Raw genomic sequence first — 20,501 nt, 5'->3', positions numbered from 1 at the left:
GTGATGAACTGACCGCAACCCACATTCCCCATCCCCCTGTGCCGCTCAGGGGGAGGAGGTAGAGAAATTGGGAGTGAAGTTGAGCCTGGGAAGAAGGGAAGGGTGGGGGGAAGGTGTTTTAAGATTTGATTTTATGTCTCAGTATCCTACTCTGATTTGATTGGCAATAAATTAAATTAATTTCCCCAAGTTGAGTCTTTTTTGCCTGTGATGGTAATTGCTGAGTGATCTCCCTGTCCTTATCTTGACCCACGAGCCTTTCATCATATTTTTCTCCCCCTGTCCAGTTGAGGAGGGGGAGTGATAGAGCAGCTTGGTGGGCACCTGGCATCCAGCCAGGGTCAACCCACCAGACCAAGTAAATAAGTTTTGGAAATCCATTAAAATGATCAGATAGCCTGCACATGACGGTGGATCCATCAGTGGCAAGGAACACAATGCACAGAATATTGAGGTCATTCAGATCTTCAGAATACTAAAGAAAGCTGTTGCGAAAAGGAAAGTAGCCAGCCTTGAGAGTCAGAAAAGCCTGCTGGAGCTGTAGGTGTCTTAGATAACCAAGACAAAAATTTGAAAAATGACACCATTATAATCCCATTTTCTTTCCACAAATGCTACGTCTCCTCTCCAGCTTCTAGTCCAACATCATGAAAGATATCAAGCAATCCTACCCCTTTCTTAGTTATATTAATGTACTTGGTAAAAGGGACAGACCATAATTCCCATGTACCTGCATTTAGATAGGCTTGCTTCGCATTCCCCCGATAGGTGTGATTGGCAGGGGAAGAAGCCAGATTTAGCTAAGGCTCCTTTCTAAAAATAGGTAATTGATTACCTATTCAGTTCAAGCTCAAGATTCAGTTCAAGCCTCTCAGCTTATAAGAAAAGAAAATTATTTTGCTTGGGCCCATAATAAGTTTGGATAATCAGTTTTCCTGCTCAAGAGCAATGAATCCAAGGGTTTAAAAGAAAAGGAATTTTATTAAAAGGGATAAAATGGCAACTGAGCATAAACACTGGTAGGCCTGTTTACTAAAATCAGCAATAGAACCTGAAAGCTTCTTGTAAGGTAGCCCATTCCCCTGTTTTGCCCAGAGTCGAGAGTCCATTGTCCATCCGCAAGGAGATGTTGCTCTTAAACCTCTCTTACTGTTTCCAAGTGCAGTGATCCCACCTCTGATACCAGGTCGCTGCTCTTGGCAGCTTCAGCCTACGAAGCCTCAGTTCTGTCTGGAGTCCCACGTTGCCCTCTCAACATTTCAGATCCTCAGAGAGGAGTCTGTGGCAAACAAAAACCAGAGAGAACCCTGAGGAAAATACCATTTGGGTTTTGTGGGTTTTTGTTTTTGTTCTTGCTCCATGGCTCCTTTGCTCTACCACTATCAAGGGGAACACCACACGTAATTTCTAACCCTCAAAACACCTTTGTCTCTTGATGGATAATAGTGTTTTAAATACCTTAATACTTAAGACACAATCGTATTTCAACCCCGGTGCACAGGAGTGAAATCCACTGAAGTCAATTCACTTGCTCCCCCTTTGTTGTGCCCTCTAGCCATTTCAGGCAGCGCTGGATTTCTCTTTTATCCCATTATAGGCAGGTTCAGCAGTAAGTACTCCATTCTTTTAGGAATACTGGGCTTACCTCAGGATAGATGTAGCTCTGAATTTAAGTTTTATTTCAGTGCAAGCTTTACAGCATAAAGGATTGATTTCAACAGGAGGCTGAATACTCTGCTAAGAGTTCTTGCAGTGACTATCTCCTGTTCTTACAGTTGTTACCATTTCTTTAATGAGCCATTCAAAATCATTTGCAGTGGAGATACCAAAGGTTGGAATCATTCAGGATAGCACAAGATAGGCCGAAGTCAGAGGGATAAATGAAAAGGAAGAAAAGATTGGCTGGAGAACAGGAAATCTTTACTAAAAGTGATATCCTGCAGAATGATCTGTGCCTCAACTGCAGGGATGCATAAGCCTAAACTGGGAAACACCCATATCTGCAAGAAATACTAGAAGGTATGAGGAGAGTGCTGCAGAAGCTTGGATGTAATCGGTCTTTTCTATTTCATATTGCTATAGTAGGATTATCTGTTTTTCAAGTGCATTGACTGTTTATAGATGACCAAACCAGTTCTTAAATAGCTATTTTGGTGAATGATTTAGCTAAACCAGAGGAGAACGCATTTTTTTCCCCAAGTTCTGCTCTGCCAGATAAAAACATTGGCTCAGAGCTGCCACCCAATGATCAGACCTTGTAAAATAATTTAAACACAGGCTACCTATGTTGCAAAGTACTGAGTTCTGTGAGACAATACAGCGGAGACCAACTAATTTCTCACTGCATAAAAAAGGCAGTGAAAGGCCATTTACCCCTCCATGCCCTTTCCACTCCTCTTCCCCAATATCTGCATACCCCATCACTCATTGCCTTGCCTGCAACAAGGTCTTTTGCTTAGAAAATTTAATTTGTTAACCTGTTAACTTTGCTTTTTTCTTCTGTATTGATTTTCTGCTGGTTTATCAAGTTGAATCAGTTCAGAGTGTGGGCATGTGTCAGCAGCAGCACAAACAACCAAGAAGGAATGAACTGTTGAGAGCAGAGGAATGGGTAGAAGGGAGATTTCAGCTGCAGTGAGCACTTATTTCAGCCCTGTTCTTGTCTGACTGCATCTGACATGCTATTTGGAGATTCCAAAGCTGGCTTTAAATACACACGTTTGGGTACCCAAAGCACTCTAGTCAACATGGAGTGATACACAAGGTAATGTTCCTTGCCAAGGTTCTGGCTAAATTAGTCTGTTCAGGGCTCAGAGACTTCAGGTATTGATTGTTCCCAGTGGCTGAGCTGTCTCACTGAAAGCTATCATCTCAGTTACCTCTGCAGCTTTCAATGTGTCACCCATCAGAAAGTGTTTGTCCCTGGCTGAGCTGTAACATTTGGCAAAGCAAAGAAAAAGATGAAGGGGGATTGCCACATGTATGTCCACTTGGCATCAAACAGCTGTCACCCATCTGAGTGTATTATACAATGCCAACTATTTTGTATTATTTAAATGCTTATAAACATATTATTTTAATTTTTAAAAGTGTATGAAGTTACTTTACTCCACTGCAGGAGGCAAACAAGACAGTGTGTGGCAGAGCGTAGTGGTGCACCAACAAGACCTTTCAGTCTGTTTCCCTTCTGATCTAGTCTCTTCATGAGCCTTTCATGGGTAGCAAAGGGCATTTGCTCCATGCTGTACCATAATCCTTCAGTCTGCCTGCCCTAATGTCTATTTCTAATGTCTATTAGAAATAGAGCTGTAAATCTGTATGCTGATTCAGCCCACATTACGTTTTGTGTATTAGCTAACTGTGCCCTGAACTGCCTGCTTCTAGTACGCTAAACAATGTCAGTAGATTTCAGCTCCATGTTTTCCGGATTAGGACTTGCTGTGGTCTCAGAAGACAGCATTTATTATGTACCTGGAGTCACGTTGGTCATCAGTGCTGGATGCAACACAAGAGAACAGGGTGTTCCTACAGAGCTGCGCTGTTCAGCTGAAGCTAGAGGTGTGTGCTCAGACAGGAGCCACTTGGTCCTGATGCACAAGGAAAACCCACAGGGAGGTTTCTACAAGCTGCCATTTGGCCAGTCTCCTTAATTTGAAAGAGTTGGACATACGCCTGGAAACGTCTGAATTCCAAATGGTTAATTATTGCTGGTGGAAAATGTTTATCACTTGATTATCATTAGTTACATTTTAACCTTCTTCACTACTTTTGTGAAGTCAGCATATTGTTATCTAATCCCCAGCCAATGAAGGGTGAAGTAACAATCCTAATTCTGCCCCAGAACAGTTCATATCAGGGAGCAAAGCATCAATCTTTTAAAATGGCGAAAGCTTGGCACCAGACAGGAAAGATCAGGGCATCGCTATTCCCAGACACGTACTTTGTGATTGCTGCACCAAACTGCTACGCTTTGGAGCTGGAAGGCAGGATCCTGCAACAAGGGGCATTAAATACTGTGAGAAAAACACATCAGGAAGCTCTAAAGACCCTGCATGTCCTGCATCGTTCAAGCCCTTGGGTGGTCCTTGGTTACTGTCCAGACACACTCTCAGAACTTCAGATTATGCAGACTGTATGGTGGATGTGTGTGCTTCTCTCTGAGAGACATTTGAGTTAGGGAAAGGGCTGACGGGCGAGTATGGCTTATGAGAGCTTCAGTAAGGGTCCATTCACATTGTGGGGTGATCTGCAGATTGGAGAATCTGTGGGATAAGCTGGTTTTTTTGCATTGGCTTGGCCTGCAAATAGCATGGGCTTTAGTGAATACTCTGATGCCTCCTCTTCTCAGGTGAGTTTCTGTTTGTTTTCGCACACTACTGCTGCTCCCTGCCAGGGTAAGAGCTTTCCCTGAAATCCTCCAGTGGCAGATATAACAACAAAACTCGAGTGGTGGGCAGAGAACCCTCCTTTCCTACCCCACATAGGCATCTGGTGCCAATCATATGGAGTTGTGCCCAGGTTACTGAGTGGACACTGTTTCGTGCCTTTCTGGCAAGAGAGCCTGAATTCACCTCGGAAGCATCAATAAGGAGCTGGTTCTTTGCTTGGCGCGTCTAGGTGCTATGTACATACAGCTCTGAAGCTTCCCTGTCTGGGATTTTTACAGCCTTCAGTCTGGGGAGAGGTAGGCAGCGTTCACATCCTTGGGCAACCCTGGTTCATTCCCAGTGCATCCTCTACTTCTCTCTGGACTGCTGGGGCAGCTGCCGAAGTATCATGAATCTTCTGACAAACATGAGCTTGCACACACACATACACACACACACACACACGCACGCACGCACCTGCCCCCCGCCATTGCCCTTTTACACCCCTCACAGGTCCTACTCCCCCTTTTGTGCTGAGTAGATGAATTTCTATATGCCCTCCTCTCACCACCACATCCCTCTGCAAGGGTCTGTGCCTCACACTCTAATCAGGCCCACCTTACCAGTGACCAACAAAGTATTCACATTCAGACTTATCTTGCTCTCCCCAAAGACACCCTAATTGAGAGGGGAAGAGAACACCAGCAGCAAATCTGCTGTTGACAACTAGCAAGCAAAGGGTTCGTGCTTATACGGAGGTTTATTAGACAGCTGAAGAAAAAGATCCCTCGCTGAATGCACTCCAATCCTCAACCTTCGTCTTCTAAGGCTTGCCTTTTTTCTTCCCGTATTTGTCCTCCAATGCTTTCTGCAGGTTAAGATTTAGGGCATTTTTCTGATGCCATTTCCCTGTAAAAAAGGCAAATCATAGCTCAGTTACAGCCTCCCTTCTAATGCTGTTATCCCTCAAGGATTTTTCTAGCTGTAGAGCTCCTCTCTTGTGAAAATGCCGATTTCTAGTCTCCCCACACCTTTGCCCAAACCCATCCATTGTCCTCGGCAGAAGCAGCACCCATCTCAGGAATTAAGCAATGTACTTTTCCTGGAAGAAGCCATACCTAGCTCATCAGTCCTCCTTCCATGCCAATTCTTGGGATCCCTGATTGCCTTCTGAATTACATCAGGGGTGTAGGAATCTTTCATCAAGCTTTGGCTCTCCAGTGGGCCACCTGCAAGGAACAGCAAATAAGGAACTGTATGCAGAAACCACCCTACTGCAGTCCTGGGATTGAGCAGAGGAGCAACACCAGCAGTTTCAAGAGCTCAAGAAAAGGCATGTGTTGACTGCAATATCTTTGATCAGGTGTGTGGCTAGGTGCTGAATAATAGCTTCATCATCACGCAGGAGGGAGCTTGTGTTTGCCAATTTATCTGCTTTTCATCCTCAAGTGTGAGACACACACAGAGGGTGCCGCAAGGTATCATCTTCATTTGTATCCCAGTGTCCTTTCTTTAGTCAAGTGCCCACTTATCTCCTGTTGAACCCCCTCAGTCATGTAAGTAACTTCCTATTCAGCAGCACAGCTCCACAAAAAGCACCATCTTACCACTCCAGGCCTTCTTGAGCTCCTTTTCTGCCACAATACTTAACAAATAGTTCCCAACTGTGACTTCTCTTTTTATCCCCTCTTGACTTTTCGCCCTTTGAGGGGGCTTTATTTTAATCTCTCATCCTTTCCTCTTCACCTTCCTTTTTATCGTACCCTTTCCTTGATAATAATGATTTTGAGCTCCCTGGGGAAAGATGTCCTTCCTTTCTGTGTGACTGCATAAACCCAAGACAATGCAGTCTTCAATACCCAGCAAGGTCTTCTCGTGGAACGTACTGTATAAGGAAAAGGAATCTGTCTCCTGCTGGTACATGAGAAACTGGAGTCAGAGACAATTATTTCAGAGTTTCTTGGATATGATGGTAACAAGAATGGGATGAATGCTTAGTTCCCAGTGTTTGTTTAGATGGAGGGATCCCTGGGGACCTTGGAAACAGCAGTTTGGGGAAGACACTTCAGAGCCCCACATCTCTAATGGTCTTGAAGAGAAATAATGTCAGTATTGGAACTTGGGACTGGAGATGGCAGGGGACATTGAACTGCACATGGTGTTCATTTGGACAGCTCTGAACATAGAGGACAAGGGCCATGATACACCTTCACTTTTCACACCTTGGGAAAAAAAGAAAGAAAAGAAAGGGATAGAATACATAGAAAGGGAGGCTCTAGCTTTCATTTCCTCAACACCACAAAAGCAGTGACTGGGGATAGAAGGAATAAGAGGGGAAAGTGAGGGTCACCTACAGTCAGATCTCTACCCGAAGCAGTGTGGCTGCCCTGAGCCCAGGCAAAGTGTAGCTGGAACCAGCTTGAAGGTCAGGCATAGGTGTGTGTGTCCCCTCACCTTGGAAGATATTTGACCTCAGGTTAAAACCTAGCTGGTTGCAATCAGCAAAAGATGTAGAGTTCAGGGAGTTTTTTAGCATTTCAGTACGGTCACTGAGTCTTTTCTGTCCCATGATCAATGCTGCCTTGCACAGAGCTCGCCGTTCCTGAAAACAAGAACAAGGAATCACTGTCAGTCCATGTTCCCTAAGTGCAGCAAACTCCTGGAATTTCTACCCTTGCATAGATCTTTGAGCTATGACTAATCCCTGGGACCTGGGTCTGTCCTTGAGTCTCCCTCAGCAGCTTCTGTAGGCATTGTAATTGCATAGGACGACTGGGACTGGTAAAAAAGGAGGGAATTAGAAAGGGATGATGGTGTTGGGCCCTGGACTGGGTCCTGGTACCACATTGTTTTGCCTTGCTGAGTTGGGACCCTGCCTGGCTACAGGTACCTTAGAAATGAAAGGGATGGAAAAACAAAATTAAAAGAGATGGGAAAGGCTGTCTGTAGAATGTGTCACTGCCCCTTAGTGTGAAGCCCAAGTCCATCCCTCTACATGTCTTCTAGAAACTGCTAATATCCCACCCACTCAGTCCCCTGCTACACCATAAAAACAGACTTCAACGTGCCACAAAGGAGCCATGAAATGGCTTCCTCCAATACCTCTTCATCGCTGGTAAGTTCATCTGCACTGGCAAATTTGTATTTGCTGTTAGCATGGATCAAGCTGTTTCTCTTCTCCAGAAGGAGCTTCCATTCTGCTTTCGTATCTGGCCCTAATGATGCTAAGGACTCTTTGGCACTTAATCTGCTGCCGTTCTCCTTGGCTTTCTCGTAGCTGGCTTTGATGGTCTTCCGGGAAGATCCAGGCCCTCTAGACCCCAGTGTTTGGTGCTGGCCTGCTACTGGTTCTTTGGCATTTGAGACAGATTTGGTGCCCTCTGCCTCCCTCTGCCTGGATATTGCAGACAGGCGGTAAGTGCTGTTCCCCGCTCTTGGTTCATGCCCCGCTGTCAGGTCTTTGGTGGCAGAAGTATCTTCTCTTTCCTCTTCAAGTCTTCTTGAATGAAGATCCTGCATGGAGGGAGCTTTGGTCTGGAGACTCTGTTTGCTCTGTCTTTTAGTCTGAACACACTTTGCAGAAGAAGATGCCTGGGATTTAATAGATGTGGAGTTCTTTGCTGTTCCCTGACCCACTGGGCCCTTGGAGATCTTCCAGGAGACTCTGCTGGAGCTCCTTTGGGATGTTCTCTGCCTGCTGGGACATAAGCCTTCTGGAAGATGCTCCTTTTTCCCTTCCTCAGGTTCCACTTAAAGACAAAAATAAAAGCTCAATGAATTTGATACTGTTTTGATGACAGGTGGTACTGTAAATGGAGCTGGAAACAATCGGACATGTCATTGTGTCATTGTCAGACAACAAAAGAAATAGTAAAGGTCTCAAAGACAGAAAGAAAAGAGAAAAAACCAACAACCTAGCAGCATTATACCAATATTCCTGCTGAACCAGGTTAAGGTTCCTGAGGAGTCTTAAATGCTCTTGAGAGATGAACATGCACAGAAGTGTGGAAGTAAAAATCTTGTGGTCAAACATGCACATAAAGATCTGTGTTTTCTTATGTGTAGGGGCCCCTCCAACCCATGATCACTCTCACACTCGTCAAAATGCACTTACGGTTTCTGTGGCTCATCGGTATTTGCTGATGAGTTTACAGCATAGCAGTGGCTTATTGCGCTTGTGCAGGGAGGTAGTGAGACAAGTCCACCAGTGGAGGAAGACACGCTTGGGGAGGGGGGATTTTAACCCATCAGCTGTTGGCACATGGGATCCCTGTCCGAGTAGTTTTCACTCAGAGAGGTACATGCAAATATGGATGGCATGAAGGGAGGGAGAGAATGACACACAGCCTCACAAGCTGTACTGCAAAGCAAGCTCTGAAGGAGGGCAGCTTCTCTGCCATCTTGCTTACCTGAAGTACTGTCAGCCAGCACAGAGTCACTTTCTGCCACATCAGGTGTAGGGGAAGCTGGAACCTCTACCACACCCTTGGAAGAGAAACAAAGGCTGTGTCAGGCTCAGAGATGGGAACAAAGGGGACGGTGGCCCTGCTCATCTTTAGGTGACAATAGATTATTCTTACACAAATGTATTATACGCCTTCCCACATCAAGACAGAGCTGTCCCTCCCTGCCTGCATGATTGGTCCTACAACCCATGATCCCCTCAGATTAAAAAAGCACAGAAATCCTGCAGGATTTCACATTAACAGCTCATATGGGACAGCCTGCCTAGGATATGGCCAACCAGTGCCTCTGGGGAATACTGAGCTGCAAGAGTTTTCACAGACAGTGGTGCAGACACAAGCCAATATGGAAAAAACCTCAGTGACAATGTCTTCTTTTATTCTGAAGCACCTAGAGATGTCAGACCTGTCATGTGCTGCACAGTTACAACATTTCCTTCCTTTGGTGCATTAAAGTAAGGCCAGAAACACGGGGAGAGGAGGTGATAAACATAAAATGCCTGTGCAGTGCTGGCTATGCAAAGGAAAGGAGACAGGCTGGAGACAGGGCTTCTTCCCTGATTCTGGCACAGACTATCCCGTTTTGCTTTGCTAGTCCTGCTGACGTGATTGATCCAACACCCAGCCTTTGCAAACTGCCTCCTGCACTGGGAGGAAGCTCATGTCATTCCTGCAGAGAATGTCTCTGTAACCCTCAGTCGTGTGCTGCTGATGGTCTGTGTTCCTCATCCCAGTGCGACACTACAGGCTTAGCCCACGTGAAACATGTGACAGGTTACAACTGAAGCCATGGCCCACAGTGGCGAATATGGTAATTGTGAACCTACTGGCATTATGGAATCTGGATCAGGTAGGGATATGTTTGCATTTGTCAAATTAGCTCATGACATGACATATATGCTTACCTTCTGCTCTTGAGGCTAGCTATTGGAATGAAGGCACAATTGCCAATGGGGCAGGAAGCCTACCGCTTCAAAGTTAACTCACCATGGCTGACTTGAACCAGCAGCTTGTGTTTTACACTGTGCCAGTTACTTTGCAGCAGCATGTCTGGTACAATATTGGGATCCTGAAGCTGAAGTTACTGTATCAGACTCCAGGAGTCAGTGCTGTGTGCTCTGCAAATGTATTAAGAGACAGAACCTCTGCCACAAAAATAACAGGGCCACACGAGATGAAGAGAGGAAGCCAGTCCTGGCTCACAGGGCAGGATCTGCTTCTTTTCTGTATCACTTTTCATTCTTTTTAGAGAAGAGCCAAACATTTACACAGGATCAAAGTGCAGGAATCTGTGTTGCTAAATAAACTCCTGTGTTAACTCCCACCTCCTACTTAAAACAAAACCATGTCTGTTTGTTATTATTACTATATTTAGTGGAAAGAACTTTCCAGTCTGCTGTTGTAGAAATTCCTCCTCTCCCATTTCTTCCAATGAAGCAGAACTTCTGTGTAATGAGGCAATGTGCTCATTTCCCAAGTCCCCTTCACTGGTAACTTTCATTTCCCCAGTTTCCCCTGGACAAAATGGTGCTGAAGCCTGCAACTGTTCCTACTTTCTAGTTTGTAACTGTATGTTACTGTTACTGCTTATTGTTCATTTTACTTCTGAGCCTGAAGGTCCAAAGTCAAAGCACCACTCTGAGACTCCTACCTCTTGATGCCAAGGACTTTAAGGCCACTTGACCATCCTCCTGGATAACAGAAGCCACAGAACTATGTCTACTTATTCCTTTGCTAAGCCAATTCTGTGAGGGACAACAGATGACATACCAGAAAAGACATATCTTGATCAAAGAGCTAAAAATGATTAAACTTGATCTTTCTTTCTGAATGAAAAAAAACCAAAAACCATATGTTTAGCATAGCCTAACACTCTGACTTTCCTGACATGCAGCCCTGGAGGGAGCTGTCTTTCCCAGGCAGAAAATAAACCTCCTCAGACAGGTGTAGGAATTGGTATGCCATTCTCACCAGCCACCAGATGTGGTCAAGAATGGTCTCATATGCCTTCCACATCTGGCTGGGACTCCAAAATATGAGGAGATTTCGGTGACTTTCCAGACCTGAGAAGCCCCATGGGTGTCAAAATGACATTGGATCTTTTATCTTTAAAAAAAAAAAAAAAGAAAAAAGAAAAGATCCAGGATTTAACAAGAGGCAAAGCCTCTTCCATAATTACCTCTCTCACCTGGTCCATGATCCCTGATATGGTGCCACAGTGATTCGTACAAGCAGGCAGGTCCTGCTGAAGTCCAGGTATGGAGGTGGGATGAAGGCTGAAGAGCAGAGACAGTTGCTAGGGAACAACCCTCCCTCTATCTATGAGCTGTGGTCTCCATGGGAACCGGAAGAAACATGGCAGAGATCAGGGTCATCCTTGCTGATTGAAAAAACAAACAAGGACAGTAAAAGGCTCATGTCTCATGAAACACCTGTGCCCAGAAGTTCTCATCACATACACAGGATTTCTTGGTGACTTTCCTAACACAGTCACGATAATCAACGAGACTGTATTTCAGCAGAACTAGACCTTCTAGCATCTCCAAATGCTTCACATGAGCACACTGACCCCATCAGAGAGGAAGGGGAAGGTGTCCCTGTTTTCCACATTAGAAAAGGGGAGATTGTGGGCTGGCAAAAGGCCTTACATCGAGTCAATGACAGAACCACAGCTTGGCCCTCCTGTGTCCAGCACCCAGTGCTATATTTTAGCCCCAGGCTTTTCATCCATTCTGCTCCACCATGGACCTGAGCTCTCACCAGGCCACCGGAATTTCTGCAAGTCTCCAGGGAAGAGTGCAACTCTCCTTCATGTTGCAAAGCTCCTTTTCCCACCCAGCACAAGCAGGTCACAGGCAACAGAGAAGAATTAGAAATATTCACAGATGCATCATCTTAGAAGTAGATTTTATTAATTGTGAGAAACCAAAAGATTGATAGAAGTCTACTGATCATTGTTAGAAAAACTGGCAAAATATAAATCAACATGTTTTTTCTTTACTTCCACCTCCTCCCTTTCTCTGTACCCTGGTCTGGAGACAGCTGCTAGATCTCATCGCCCAAGAAACAACTCTCCCTCTAAGCCTTGTTGCGCTTTAACTCAGAGACCTTGTAGCGAGGTGGGGCACGGTGGAACCACTCTGACCAGGAACCATCATAAACAGCCACATCACGCTTGCCACACAGGTAGGCTGCCAAGGCAATGTGACATGCCGTGACACCTTTGCGGCACGTGGCTGTCAGTGGCTTTGAGAGATCGACCTTCTTCTCACGGAATATTTGCTGGATCTCCTCAATACTCTTCTCATGGCCAGTTTCTGTTAGGAATGAATGGAAGGGTATGTTCACAGCGCCAGGGATGTGACCAGATTCCAGCCCTGCAAGAGTGAACAAGAAAAGGAAACATGAGCAAGGAGACATTAACATAGGTGATGAAAGACACCTACAAGAAACATTAAAGAGACATCACTACAGATACTCCCACTCTCTCCAAGATACTAATTTGTTTCAGGTGATGATGAAGATGCAAAGCAGTATGGGGCTAAAAAGAGGAGGACAAAGATTATTGAACTTTGCTGAAGTCAAAACTTCCAGAATATTTAGCAAACTATTTCCCTCCTGAAAGCAATGAGAGGTAGGAATCTGAAGAAGCCCTAGACGTGACAAGAATCAAAGAACCACCACAGAAAAGATCCTAACAAAGGCATTAAGGGGATCTGTGTAAAGAGAAATGCAGCAGTACATTTCTGACCTTCCTCAAGTATGCCAGCAGCGTGTAGTGACACAGCTTTCAGAAGCAAGAAGTGTGGCTTGTATGTGGAATTTGTGAAAGTAGTTACCTGTTGACAGTTTATTCCTGTGTCACCTTTAAATCATATTTCAGAAAAGTAAAGCAGCCTTAAAGTCAGACACATTACTGCTGAGGCAGCTATCCTGGGGCAATGGGGTCAGAAAAGTGAGAATTTAGATTTTGTATCACTTTTTATCTACTCCATGGATGAAATCAGCATGGGTTCTGTTTTTCTACTGGTATAACTGACCACTTCAGGCAAGTTTAAAGTTGCACGTCAAGAACAAGGTCTTTAGAGAGAAGCAGATATAAAAATATGATGGATAAGATTTTCATCACACCCTTGAAATTCAAACTGTCACTATAGGCTTAACTAAAGTCCATTACACTCAATGGAAGCTTTTCCACTGACTTTGAGAGGCTTTGGACCAAGCCTCATTGGAGCAGGAAACATATATTATGTTGAAAATGCATTTAAGGGAATGGTTCCTTGCTAGGTTTGAACTTCTAATGAGACAGCCCTGGGGAAGTCACATAAAAAGTAATCTGTTTCACTGACAGCTTTCCACTTGCCTAAGTCATCAGGGTAACTGATCTCAGGAGATGGGAGAGATTGGGGCAGGGAACCTTTGCCACAGTCAAATAATTAAAGTATACCTAGTCAGAGACTGACATCACACATCATAACGACACTGCAATTTCATCGCTCATGCAGAGTGATGTTATGATATGATGAGATACGTCATAAGGGGAAAACAGGGTTTTGGTAGGGTATTGAGGAGGGGATTTTTGCTCTGCTGGACAAAGAGTGAGAGCCTAAAGACAGCCAAACCTGCCCTGAGTCAGCTTCACTGTTCTCTGTTCACAGCTTCTCTCCCTGTTCCAGATGGACCCTCTTTGTCTCTTGATTTATCCTCCCTGAGTGCCTTAGAAATCTGGCACTGTTGTCTAGTAGTCACCTCATGCATCCTTCAGAAGTATTTAGCATTACAAGGAGAAGTCAGGAGAAAAACGGCTGACTTCTGGAGGGACTAACATTAAAAAAAAAAAAAGACTGTTTTGGACTGATGCTTTCACCACATTTTTTCCAATTCCAGCAAACAACAGTTCATCACTTCAGTACAGAGAACTGCAAAACCCACGCTCATTAATATAGTGTCTGTATGACAGAGGGGAAATAAAAATAATTAAAAAATGAGTGTGAGAAAACCTTGTTTGTAGTTCTCAGACTTGCTTACTGGAGAGACTTACATGCCTAGGTTAGGCTCCTGCTTTCCCACAGAGTCAATGGTCCTGACCCTGTCCTTTGGCAAGGGATTTCTGCAAGGCTCTGCTGCAGTACTGGTGACCATCCCAACACAGACAAGTCTGTGAGCTGCAGAACAGCAGTCTCACACCATCCTAGGGCACTGGGAAGTGTACTGAGATCATGAAGTCCTGGGGACTAAACTAGAACGACCAGCTCTTGCTCAAAGAAGCTTGCTGGGCCACTGATTCAGTTCTTAGGTGTCCCAGGCCCCATGGTCATGATGGCTTTCCTAGACAGTTCACACATCTTAAAATAGGTAGGTTTGTACCCCTCTCTTATTGGAGACTGCCGTGACATACACTTGCCACCCTTAAACAACTCTTCAGTTAGGAGCTGAGCAGATCTGAAAAGAACAGTCTCATTTTAGAGCATTTTTGACTTTGATCTATAGGGAGACTTCCTTGCTCCAGAGATTCAAAAGTCTGTTGGAGTCAGAGACCAGTGCCTGCACTCTGCGAGTGAAAGATAGGGAATTCTGTAGAAACTGCATTTACTCATGGATGTGGGTGTTCAGCTGAAAGAAACAGCTGACACTGCACAACCACAATCCCTTGGACTGCCTAAGAAGTACTCTTGAGTGGCTGAGGAAGTTTTATCAGCTCTCTCTCTGCTAGGACAAGAGCAGAGAAACACAGGACTGGAAGGCAAGGCTGGACGCAGCTGGGATCTGAACAGGGGAGAGGATACATCTGCTCCTGCCTCATATGACACAGAGCATACTCCATGCCAGATTCATGCAGTCACCCTTAGAAACTCCAGGAAGGAACCCTAGGATTACAGAGTCTGGCTCCCTGCTACTACAGTGATCGCTTTATAGGCTCCCTCTCATAAAAGCATCCATCTCAGAACCAGTTTGGATTCTTGCCATGAAACTTCTTGCTGAGGCACCTCCTTGCTCACATGAAGAGGAATATTCACTTCCAATGTTAAATTCGTCACGGTCAGTCCATACACCATTTATCCTTGAACTAACATTGCCCTGTGGCTGAAATAGTTTTTCTCCCTTTCTGCTATTGCTCCAACATACTGATGGCGAGCACTCAGCACTCCCAACAGCCTCATGCCCTTAGCCTAAACCCAGTAAGGGCTCATTAGATACCTTTTTCACTGCCTCAGCCACCCTAGAAACACTTCTAGGTGACCACCAGGCATCTGGGTAAGGAAGTGGCATTTCCTAGCATCTCGATTGGTAGATAGGAGGTTAATAATTGCTGTTGTCAAGGCCAAATCACATCTGAGGTTTCTGCACCCAACTAATTCATCCAAGTCTTATCCTTTTCTATTGCTTCCAAATACGGGTCTTCAGCTTGTAAGAGAAGCACAAGCAAATAAGTGTTTTGGGCTACTAAGCATCCAACCTTGCCCTCTGTAGCGTTTTATTTCCTGTCACTTCTATCAGTGCAGGTGGTACGTCACATAATACTCCCCATGTGATCATTTAAACCTTCCAAAGGCTGTGCCAGCAGCACATTTCAGTAGCAACTCCCTATTTTCAGTGCCTCAATGACCCATAAAAATATGAAATAGACATAGAAATATAATGATGGGACTGTGCTAGCAACTTCCAGCCCCATAGATCTGCTTTCAGCACAAGCTATTCTTATCTCCCTTTCAGTCAATTTCTTGGGTATCTAACAGTACTTGTGCTATTTGGCCTCTTCTCACATTGAACTAATAATTGCCCCTCTAATATTACATCCAAAGAATTAATGAAGTCCAAATGGAACAAGTCTATCTCATAGGTGCTTCCAATGGCTGGAAGGAAAGATCAGACATAACTTGAAGGCATGCATGTTCCCATTTCTCTTATCTGGCAAATCAATTCTGTTGGCAAGGAAATAGAGCCCTTAGCTGCCGTGCAAGTTTACCAAGGTATTTTATTCAATTTTGCTTTCATCTCAAATAATTTTTCCTGAAGAGTTTTTTGAAGGCCTTCCAGTCTATCCAGGTTATGATAACAGATCAACAGCTGCCTAGGTTGTGCTGTACCTCCTATCCTAAATACAAATGCAAACTTTGCTAGTGTTTCTGTCCTACAGAACCATGCTCTGATTTAATTTATTAAATTCTTACCTCATGGAATTGCAATGCCACATGACAGATTTTTGACACATATTTGGGATGGAGATTGTCTGCCTCACAGATTTGAGCACATGTATATCTTTTGGTTATAATCCCTCTTTAGAAATGATCATTTCTGCTTCTTTCCCCTTCTTCTTGCTACCCTTCCCCATAGTCTGCAGACTTATCCCCAGGAGAAAAAAAAAAGGTAGCACAGACTCAGTATAATTCTGAGGCTGCACACAAATAATCTTTCATCTGGAACTCCTGCTAACTGCATAGCAACCCTATTTACTCTCTCTCTCTCCTTGTTCTTTTTTTATTCACTTTGCTCCAGCAGTTTTTGTTATTTGTTTTAATTCCTTTTGCCAAGTCTCACTCAGCTTGGCTTCTGGCAATCCTCCCTCACAATTTGTAACCTGTAATATGTTATCTTCTTCACTGCTTAATCCCTTTTCCACATCTGTTAATATTCTCTCCTGAAATATATTTTGTGTTGAATTATAATGTCAAAAAGATAAAAGATCTGCCTTGTCCACATTTAACTCCCTGTGGTCTTGGAGGTGACTGGCTGCAGACAGCTGTTCCTTTCCAAACACCTCCTCTGTTGCCTCCTTTTTTATCTCTCTCTTCCATTCAAATTGTACGCCTCAGAAGGGAACATTAGTGATCTCACCTAACCTACTGTGAACTCATTGGAAGGAACACTTTTAAGCTTGGTCCTGGCCAGCTCCCTGAGAGTCCTCACAGTCAGATCAATAGGCCTTTGCCACCAATGTCAAAATACTGTGTGTGTATACAGCCAGAAGAGTCCACTCTAAGAACCAGCAGGGCCATGATGCTAATTCTGGCAGCTGATGCTTGTCAACCTCATCACATAAATGGACAGCTTTGGACTGTAGGTTCCTGTGGGTTGAAACAGAATTTGATAAAGTCTCTCACTCTCTATGTTGTGCCTTAAGTACTACTTCATGGTCAGAGTAGAGCCAGTCCACTCCCAGCTGCAGACTCCACTTGGAGAAGAGAGGGAAGAAGCAGCAACATTTCATTCTCACTCCCACTCTCACTGAACATTCAAGCTGAGCAAAAGCTTTACGTTTGGGGCAGGGAGGACTGAGAGCTGGGAAAATGGGCAAAACCTTAAGAGTTGTGTATGCGCAAAGGAGACAAGGACTACCCAAGGGCTGAGAATGAGAAGAAAAATAATTGGAAGCTCATGAAACAACTTTGGGTTTCCTTTCTTTTTTAGATTATGGATTTCTTGTCTGGCAACTTTCCCCTCTATTCTCAGGTGTCTGCAGAAGAATTCAGAAATTCACAACTTTTCTGTATGCATTTGTTCACCTATAATTCTTGTTCCTCAGTTTTCAGTGCCCAACACTCAGAGAGAGTCAGCACTAGCAACCATCATGTAATAATTTTTATCATCTGCCCCTGGGCTGCCTGGGATTGTCTCAGTTCAGGCTGGTTCCACAGACCTCCACCCTACAGCGCCTGAGTAAGCAGGCCCTTGCAGAACTTGGTTGGGCCATTGCTGAATCACAGCTAGTGAGCAGGCCTAAGCTGCTAGTTCCTCCAGAAACACAACACTGTTCAGGGACACCTTTAACCATTCAGTGCATGGGTCAGGGCTGCATATCTGATGGGCTTATGCTGCACACCATGCATGAACATCCAAGCTTCTTCATCCAAAGCAATATCTGCATTTAAGACCTATGAGACCTGGCTTATTGAACTGCTGTCCATTTTTCTCCACCCTGGCAACCTGGGTAAATCTCTCCCGGCAACTAAAAATGAGCCACATATTATGGCTTATCTAAAATGCTTCAGAGGTCTAAATCCCAGCAAGGTAGCTGCTGCATAAAAATAAAACAGGGACAACTAATTCTTACCACAAGGAACTGAAAAACTAAAGAGGCAAAAGAGTCAGCTGAAATTAGCCTCTTCTAGAGATGGAGTTCATGGAACCAGAGAGATTAATTGACTTAATTAGGAAGTCAAGAGCTGAGGCAATAATTAAACTGAAATCACCTGAGAACGCAGCAAGTTCCTTAACCTCAAGACCATTCTTCTTCTCTAAATTGCAGGCAACATTTCTCCTCTCTGATTGGATGACCCCTGTAATTAATCAGCATTGATTTCAAATTGCTCTTTTAGGTGTCAGCGTTGCCTTTTACTCACTGCTGGCTGTAGCGCAGCTACTGGCTAGCCTGGTTCAGAAGGCTGTTGAGCTCCTGTGGAATGAGCAGCTGCAGCTGGAGTGCTTATCCTGCTGGATCTGCTGTGGGAAGCAAAACTGGACCACCACAAATAAACTGTTCCATGCTGACTCATTTCAAAGGAAAAATCTGGTTTCAAGATGCTGTCAGGAGCTGCGGTATTTGTCACCTGGTGACAACTCTCACTTTGGGAAAGAGAATGTGAAATCCACCAGCTCCTAGTGAGGAGCATTTTATTCATGTCTTGAGGTTAAAATTCAGCCTTTGCTTTATGGGCTGCAGTAGGTGAAGAAACAGAATGAGCAATAAGCCTAACTCCCCCTCTTGCCCTGCAACAGTCTCCTCTGTCGCTCCTATTACCTCTCTCACCTTCTGTGTTGTCTTGCACAGGTTGAGTGTGTTTGGGGGGGGCTCACTGTAGACACTTATGCGAACCACATGTACAGAGCCATTTACAGCCAAATGCTCCTGAGGTTCAGATGTGGGAATTTATTTCCGGACACGGTGTCACACTCAATGGCTGTACAGCAGCACACACATAAGAAAACAGCCAGAACAGAATGACAACCGACCTGCAAGGCAGCAGTGCAGCACTGCCTCAGGACTGCAGAAGCCTGCCACATGCCTGCTCCTGCAGCGTGAACCTCGACTCGGACCCAACAACTGTTGCTGAGCTTTTCTGTGCGTTGTTTTTGAAACTCTGAATTTCTTTTTAAACCATTTATGTGATTCCCTTTTGGAGGAGAGGTTATTCTGGGATATATCAAGGCTTAAATTACACAGTAAGGGCCTCCTTTAACAACCAACTTGAATTTCATTCGAGGCACATTGCTGTACCAGCTGTGCCCACTGCACAGGGTTTCTCCCACCCCTGCTGCTTACGTGTCCAGTGTTTGACCGAGGTAACAAAATCAATTTTTGGTCGTGTTACCTGGGGCATCCAAAAGAGAGAGGCTGACAGCCCATACATTTGGGAAGGGTTTGGGGCTTTTCTTACTTAAGCTTGTTAGGTTTAATGGCAGAGAGCAAAAGGACAAAGATCAGCTCAAGCAAGTTCTCTATTTGCTGGGAACCAGAGCAAGAAGGAAAATGTCCCTTGGGTTACTGTATTGCCTAAAACCTGGGCTTTTGCTGGTGCATTCATTATGGTGAGAGGTGCCTGTATGAACACTGATAGTTTGTGCGTGTCTGCTAGTGTTAGATAGGATCCTGAACAAACCCCTTGGAGCTTTCACCTCCTGTGTTTGCTTTCTGATTAACTTCTGTAGGGCGTGGGATGGGGGATCCTGGAGCCAACTGACTGCAGACCTTTTCTGCTATTTCCTCCCGCAGCTTTACAAGCACCTACACGAAGAGCATTCTGTGAGGGCACTGGGACCTGAATGCTCAGCTGTGGATACCTTAAGGTAAATCACCGAGTTAGGCTAAGGCATGCCTGTGCATTAGGAAAATCTGTTTGCTGGCTGGGTACGCCTGGACTAATATCAACACTCATCCCGCTCTGGTGCAGGGGGCAGGTGCCATTCCCACCTCCATTACCTTGGTCCAGCTCGGTCCCCCGGAACCGGCCCTCGGGGCGGGAATCCACCACCTGGAACCGCAGGGACCCCACGTTCTGCATCATCTCCTCAAAAGTCTTCAGCAGAGCCGTGTTCAGCTTGGCCTTAAAGACAGCTGGGGCAGGCTGGCTGACCTCTGCCGTGACGGGGTGGCCCTCCTCCACCCAGTTCTTGAAGCCGCCGTTCAGCACGGAGACCTCCTTGTGCCCGAAGGCCCGGAACATCCACCAGGCACGGGGGGCGTAGAAGGTGCCCAGCTTGTCCCCGTCGTACACCACCACATGGGTGTCATTGCTGACCCCCAGGCGCCCCACGTAGTCAGCAAAGTGGGACTCGCTGGGCAGCATGAAGTCGTAGGGGGAGGACTGGTCCCGGCACTCCTCAATGTCGAAGAAGGACGCCCCGGGGATGTGCCTCTCCTCGAACTCCTGCCGGGCGTTTCGCTCCTGCGGCGGGTACCAGGAGGCATCCAGTACCCGCAGGCTCGTCCCCACCCGCCCGGCCCTCACGGCTTCTGAGAGCCATTTGGCGGTGACCAGCGCCTTGCCGAGCGCCTTCGGCGCCATCTCGAAGGGCCGAGGCCGGGAGGCCAGGAGGGGGCGCCGCCGGCGGGAACACACACACACACACACACACACACACACAAAATGGCGGCGGCGGGGGGACGCGGGGCGGGAGGCGCGGCCCGAGGGGGCAGTGCGGGGGCGGGCGGCACCGCCCAGGACCGGCCCGC

The 20,501-nt window shown here is 45.6% G+C and overlaps 2 protein-coding genes across 5 annotated transcripts; both read right to left on the bottom strand.

Annotated features, from left to right (window-relative positions):
* Positions 1 to 5,120: 5,120 nt before the first annotated feature.
* Positions 5,121 to 11,150, bottom strand: CIMIP4 (ciliary microtubule inner protein 4). 2 transcript variants are annotated; one of them, XM_072869781.1, is made up of 6 exons: positions 11,019 to 11,150; positions 8,777 to 8,852; positions 7,470 to 8,116; positions 6,822 to 6,969; positions 5,486 to 5,596; positions 5,121 to 5,276 (listed from the first exon to the last, which is right to left on the bottom strand). In XM_072869781.1, the coding sequence occupies exons 1-6, from the start codon at positions 11,025 to 11,027 to the stop codon at positions 5,191 to 5,193; spliced, it is 1,077 nt and encodes a 358-aa protein (XP_072725882.1). In that variant the 5' UTR covers positions 11,028 to 11,150; the 3' UTR covers positions 5,121 to 5,190. The 2 variants fall into 2 exon arrangements, with proteins under 2 accessions (XP_072725882.1, XP_072725875.1); XM_072869774.1 differs by having other exon boundaries at positions 11,010 to 11,118.
* Positions 11,031 to 20,431, bottom strand: LOC140655366 (thiosulfate sulfurtransferase). Of its 3 annotated transcripts, none has more exons than XM_072869796.1 (3): positions 19,749 to 20,431; positions 11,939 to 12,207; positions 11,031 to 11,206 (listed from the first exon to the last, which is right to left on the bottom strand). In XM_072869796.1, the coding sequence occupies exons 1-3, from the start codon at positions 20,332 to 20,334 to the stop codon at positions 11,150 to 11,152; spliced, it is 912 nt and encodes a 303-aa protein (XP_072725897.1). In that variant the 5' UTR covers positions 20,335 to 20,431; the 3' UTR covers positions 11,031 to 11,149. The 3 variants fall into 3 exon arrangements, with proteins under 3 accessions (XP_072725897.1, XP_072725915.1, XP_072725907.1); XM_072869814.1 differs by having other exon boundaries at positions 11,072 to 11,210; XM_072869806.1 differs by lacking the exon at positions 11,031 to 11,206 and having other exon boundaries at positions 11,721 to 12,207.
* Between the last annotated feature and the right edge of the window lie 70 nt (positions 20,432 to 20,501).

Source organism: Ciconia boyciana, chromosome 1 (genome assembly GCF_034638445.1).
Source record: "Ciconia boyciana chromosome 1, ASM3463844v1, whole genome shotgun sequence".
NCBI lineage: Eukaryota > Metazoa > Chordata > Aves > Ciconiiformes > Ciconiidae > Ciconia > Ciconia boyciana.
Note: the sequence above shows the minus strand (reverse complement) of the source record. Positions and strands in the feature narration are given on the sequence as shown.